This window comes from Pelodiscus sinensis, chromosome 5 (genome assembly GCF_049634645.1).
Source record: "Pelodiscus sinensis isolate JC-2024 chromosome 5, ASM4963464v1, whole genome shotgun sequence".
NCBI lineage: Eukaryota > Metazoa > Chordata > Testudines > Trionychidae > Pelodiscus > Pelodiscus sinensis.
In genome coordinates, this window is record NC_134715.1 from 110,391,462 (window position 1) to 110,397,461 (window position 6,000).

General features: G+C 48.7%; 1 protein-coding gene across 1 annotated transcript in view; it reads right to left on the reverse strand.

Moving 5' to 3' along the window:
• OTOP1 (otopetrin 1) overlaps window positions 1-3,029 on the reverse strand; it is a 29,440-nt gene extending 26,411 nt beyond the window's left edge. Inside the window, exon 1 of the mRNA XM_025187343.2 lies at window positions 1,577-3,029. Coding sequence (XP_025043128.2) covers window positions 1,577-1,994 — 418 coding nt within the window. The 5' untranslated portion in view covers window positions 1,995-3,029. The remainder of the gene's footprint in view (window positions 1-1,576) is intronic.
• Between the last annotated feature and the right edge of the window lie 2,971 nt (window positions 3,030-6,000).

Consider the following 6,000-nt stretch of genomic DNA (forward strand, 5'->3'; position numbering starts at 1 on the left):
CTATGAGACATTGCTTTTAAAAATGCTCTGGCCCCAGTGGTTTATGCAACTTCTATATTCCATCTAACTCACCCATGTTTCTAGTTTATCACTTACAGCACTACAGGTAGAAAAAAAAAGATTGTTGATAAATTCAGCCTTGCCAGCTGGAATTCCAAGCTACAGCTTAATGGTTACTGCAGAAGGCCTTGCTTTGTTCCTGCAACCCTGAAAACACAACATTCTTTTAACATAACATGACTTTGTCACTGTTCAGTACATTATTAAATAAAACTTCCCAGAAATTCCATTTTTAGCCTTTAGGTGCTACTGGAATAGCATACCTAGTTTACATCCTAAACTGCACACTCCTTGGGGAAGGGTTCTTGCCATCTTGGCTCTCTGAAAAGCATCACAAATACTTGCGGTGCCATAAGAACATAAGAATGGCCATGCTGGGTCAGACTAATGGTCCATTTAGCTCAGTATACTCTTTTCCAAAAGTAGCTGGAGTCAGATGCTTCAGAGGGAATGAATAGAACAGTGCAATTACTGATTGATTCAGCCCCAGCTTCTGGCATGCAGAGGCTTAAGGACACCTAAAGCATGGAGTTGCATCCCTGACTATCTGGGTTAATAGCCATTGATGAACTTATCTACATTTTTGGACCACAATCTAATTTTGGCCTTCACAACATCTCCTGCCAATGAGTTCCACATATTGACCGTGTGAAGAAGTACTTCCTCATAGTTTTTTTAAACCTGCTGCCTATTAATTGAATCGCGTGATTTCCAGTTATTGTGTTATGTGAAGGGATAAATAACACTTCCTTATTCATTTTCTCCAAACCACTCATGATTTTATAGAATTCTGACATAACCTCTCCTCTTAGTCATTATGAAATAAAATAAATAATGTTGCCTTGTTTGAAAAGAGTGCATTTTCCAGATGCCAAATTCCTCTCTACAAATGGATTCACACTTCTTGTTTTATTTGCCTGATCTTTATGCCTGATCCAACCTAATTGTCCTATCTTCAATGTGCCTGCCATGCTGATATCTAGGTTTCATGCAGTGTGGGGTGTTTTTTTTCCAGTCTTTAGTATGTTCACCTACATAATGGGTATTTAAATCCTCTGTAGTTACATCTATTTCTATAGCTATAGACATATAGTTGAGTTTGTTTGTTTGGCTGGTTGGTTGGTTGATTGGCTGTTTTTACTGGTTTTGTACTGAAAAGAACAGCATTAAGAAGAAAAATATAATCACAAAATAAAAGAATACTCTGGTGTGGCACATATCTCTGATAAGAAGGGTAGAAGTTAGGGGATTTCAGAGGAACTTTCTTTCTGGGAGTGAAATTTCTCTTTTCAAAGGAACCTGACTGGCCACTTGTAGGTGGCATGGAATGAACTAACTAGAAACTTACATTGTGCTGAACATGGGCACCTTCGCTACACTCTGACCAGGGGTAGAGCAAGTACCCAGGCGCGCTGAGCCGCTGGGAGGTTGCTGGGGGAGTTTGGCAATTCTTGCCGGGGGACCCAAAGAGCAGGCTTGGCCCTGCCAGGACATGGCTGGGGGGCTCGCTACTTACACTTTAACCAGCGGGCTCCCGCGTGAGTGTCTTTCTCTTGGATGAGCCTCCTCTGGCTGTAGCTCCTGCAGATGTACCACAGCATCCAGAGCAGCTGGATGAGCATGATGGTGATGAGATAGGAGAGCAGATCCTGCTTCCTGATGCCCACCGCATGCACAGCCCAGGCGAACATGAGCAGCAGCCCGGCGAGGAACAGGTTGATGCCGTACTGGCTGCTCAGAATCTCGGCATTTTTCTGCGGGTAGCTGCCTCCCGCCGATCCGCTGCCTCCGGGTTGCGCTGGTGGCCCCTGCGCCGGCTTCTCCATCTCCCACTCCTCCGGCTGCCGGCTGCTGGGGTAAGGCAGCGGCTGGTCCGGGCATCCCCCGCGGCTCGTCTTCTCCCCGGAGCTGGGGTCTGTTTTCTCTTCCACCATAGCGGCCGTCGAGAGCCCTGAGCGTGGCGGAGCTGCGCACCGGGACTGGCTGGGGAGGGACAGGGCGGCGGGATCCCAGGCGCTCCGCTAGCCGCTCTGCGAAAGGGAGGAGGCGAAGGGGGCGGCGACCAGAATCACCTGTGAGCGCTCACCGCGCGGCCGGGCTGCTCCCCTGCCTCCCTCCGCCTGCCCGCGCTCGCCTGTCCCCTCCCTTCTCCCCGCCAGGCTGGAAGCGAAGGGCTCAGTGGCCTCTCTCTGTCCCCGCGCAGGGGCTCGGAGGGGCTGTGCGCTCCCGCCAGCAGCCGTCTCCTACCACAGCCCGCCCGGCTCCCTCGCCTTGCGGGCCAGGGAATGGGCACCGAGCCGGTTTTTTATACCGCTGGCCAGGCAAGGTCCCGCTGTCATTGCCCGCGGCTGGGCGCGGGAGGGGATTGGCTTTCAGCCGCGCACCGCTCTGGGGGAAGCTCACCAGCGTCAGCCGGCCCCTGCGCCCTATCCCCTCCCTCTAGCCGTGCCCCGGGGGCGAGAGGAGCGAGCGCAGGGCAAGGCTGGGGGAGGGGAGTGGGGATCGGGGCGGGGGCGGGGAGGGGGCCTGGCGAGTCTGGGCGCATCGCAGCAGGTGGGCGAGGTGCGGCGGACGCTGGGGAAAGCGCGCGGAGCGCCCGCAGCTGGAGAAGTCAGGGCCGCTGAAAGCGGGAGTCAGGGTTGCCCGTGTCTGTGGGGAGCTGGAGGAGGGTTTGGCGATGGGGAGCCGGGTACTGTAGCTGAGGCGCTGGGATTGGTGGAAGGGTGAAGGATGCAAGCGGAGGTGGTTTCCTATGAGGGTGTAACGGGGGGCGCAGTGGGACTTCAGCGAGGGCGGGTTGTCAGAGTGCAGGGGCCAGGGCTGAGTGACCGAGCGGCAGGAGCAAGGTGTATGGAGGGAGAGGCGGGTGTCGGTCGCCTGTCCTAGAAGGGATAGGGGTGAATGGGTTCCGAGTCTGGGGGCTTGAAGAAGCGTGTGGTTTGGCTTTGTCAGTGCTGGAGGGGGGCGAAAGTGGTGTGTGTGTGGGGGGGGGGGGGGGTGGAGTCCGTAACGGTGGTGTAGGACTGAGGTAGGCGGTTTGTCAGTGCCTAGAGTAGGGGTCCTTGGCATGAAGTGGAGAGGTGTGATGCCCTTTGGGGAAAAGGAAAAGAGAATAAAAAGCGCCGAAAAAATCCATTAGCCAATTCATCTTTCCCAGGGGAGCTTTGTGGAAGGGTTCCACGAATAATGACAAAGAGCTAAGCCACGTGGTATTAAAAGAGAGAGATAGAATGACAGTGTTTCCTAGACAGATTCCTGAAAGGCATATGGAGTCTGGGATCCCGGAGAGGGGAGTTAATAACAGGTAATTCAATTCTGTCTCACTCAGGTGGAAATGTGGTAATTGCCATGATCTGGGACTTTCATTCCCTCTCATCTTGTTTTTGGCAGGTGATACTCCACCTGGCTATATAATACCTTTCTTTTCAAGAAGCATCTCTGTTACCGAAAGGAGTGCAATCTAGTCGGCATAGCAAGGAGCTAAGACTTAGGACTTCTAGGCATTGCTGTGTGGCATAGGCAAGTCACATATAGCCTGATCTTATGATGTTCTGAGCACCTGGGAAGTGCTGAGACTCCCTCAGTTCCCATTAAATGCAGGAAAACTAAGGGCATTCAGCATCCTGCATAACCAGTCACTGAATCCTCCGTGTCTTAATAACAGGAGTGTTGTGATGCTTGAGTAATTCACATTTGTAAAGTACTCCGAGATCCTCCAGTGAAATAGTTACATATGTGGTATTATACTGTTTGCTTGAGAGAATGCCAGACCCAAAGTTTCATATCACGTGTAGTTATAACCTGCTACTTTTGCATATACGAAACATAAAAATGACTAATAACTAAAAGCGCCCTCTCTTAGGGCAGAAATTGCCCAGTCTTGCTAAATAAGTTCCCTTTAAAAACAAAAAAAAATTCCAGTTTTAGTGCACTGGAATTAGCAGCATGTTTTGTTTAAAAACTTAATCTCACACTTCCATCACTCCACACCTATTCCCACCACCACTGCCACCTCCCAGCAGCAAACTGTAACTCACCCGCATTCTTACCAACCCCAAGTTTTATTTGCTTAGAATGAAAGATATAGGGGCACAATTGGAATGAACCAACCTATAAATGTCTCATTGAATCACATGTGCAGCAAAATCCACCAAATCCATCACCTTCACCACCAGAGCCGGAATGAGGCTGTCATATTTCTTTTAGATTCATGAAAATTGCTGCTGCATTATGAAGCACTTTTACTTTGTTCAGGGGAAAAGATTTTATATTGTAGCTACCAAAACAAAATAGCCTTCAGAATCAAAAATACATTGCCGCGGAAGGTCCTGCTGTCATTGCCCAGGGGTTGGCGCTGGAGGGATTGGATTTCAGCCACACACAGCTATGGGGAATGCTGCTGTTGTCTTGTTAACTCAACATTGGAGAAAATGTTTTGCAGTTAAGCAAAATCAAGTAAATTTTGGTTCCGATTTTAAATGGCTAGTTGCTGATTTGGCCACTGAAATGCAAGAGAAGTGCTTAATAGTGTTCTAACCTGTCAATGTCCTTGTTTAATTAAGGGCAAGGGTAACTGGGCCAGCGCGCTATGGAGGGACTTCAGCCTGCTGGACCCAACCAGTGGTCCCTACTTGAACTAGGCCAACTGGATCCATGCCGACCTTGATCTCTGTTTCTAGCTCTGGATCCGCTCAGAGGGCTTGATTAAAAACTTTTTGAGAGATGTGCAGCTCCACTGTCCTGCTGCCTCCACATTCTGGGCAGGACCGTAACAAGGAGCAAGTGGAGAGCTTGCCTCAGGCTCATCATAATCAGGGACACAAGAAGTAAAAATACTAAGCTGCAAAAGTAAAGAGCACAATGCGTAATAACCTAAAGCGAGGGCGGCCATAATTAATATTTTGCGCAAAAATACCTAGTTACAGCACTGATTCTGGGACCAGAGCCTTAGACCCCTGAATCGCCATAGTCATTTACACACATTCAGAGCTCCACTTAGCCTTTAGTCGCTCTGGGGTTATGAATTTATCACTTCAAGAACATGGCAAAAAGGTAAGGAGCACAGTAGGCTTAGCCAAGGTTAACCTCTGTCACTTTACTCTGACTAGAGAGTTACAGATCTTTACAAAATGGAAGTTCTGAGACACCCCTTCCCCTGTCTGATCTCACTCCTCCTGAGGTCTTGCCAGCACTTCTGGCCAAACAGATGCCCCCATGCCTTCTCTTCATCCAGAAAGTTATTTTTCATATGGCAGTGTTTGACCCTACTCCACTGAGAAGCCATCCCCCTTAAATGCAATCTCTATGTTCTTTTGGTATGTATCCACATGCTTCTGTGCAGAGTTCATTGTTTCATGGACTTGGGACAGCAATCAAGAGATGAAATTGATGGCCCCAGATTGCTCTGTGATGATTTTGTCACAGTTATCTAACTAGGTGTCAAGTCTTTTTCCTAGGCTGGCCAGCTATCTGGAATACAGCATAAGACTGATCTTACCAAGGTCAGACTGGTTTTCCAACACAGCATACAAAATAGTAGTTAACACACAAAATGGAAGACACTGTACAAAATGGAAAGCATAATTTGTTTAGAAATATTCCAGGGTCTCAGACCCCATTCTTGTCTATTACTGAAACTTGCTTAACCATTTTGGGCCCATTTGATTCCAGCTGGGCATTTGGTCCAGCATGAACCAATCAGGAATCACCAGGGATATAGAGTGGACAGGTGGCTGTACATTTTGCAACCATTCTGAAGTACAGGGTGTCTTCTGCCACAAGACTATATCAAATACAGTGTGTTCATCTAGCATGTGAATCGTTCTGTGGTGTGAAATTGGAGTTAGATTTAGGTTACTGATTCCCATACAATACTCCAAAGTCCCTGCTTGAGCTGATGAAGTGTACATACTTCAGTGACACTGGAAACAACAAGACTGA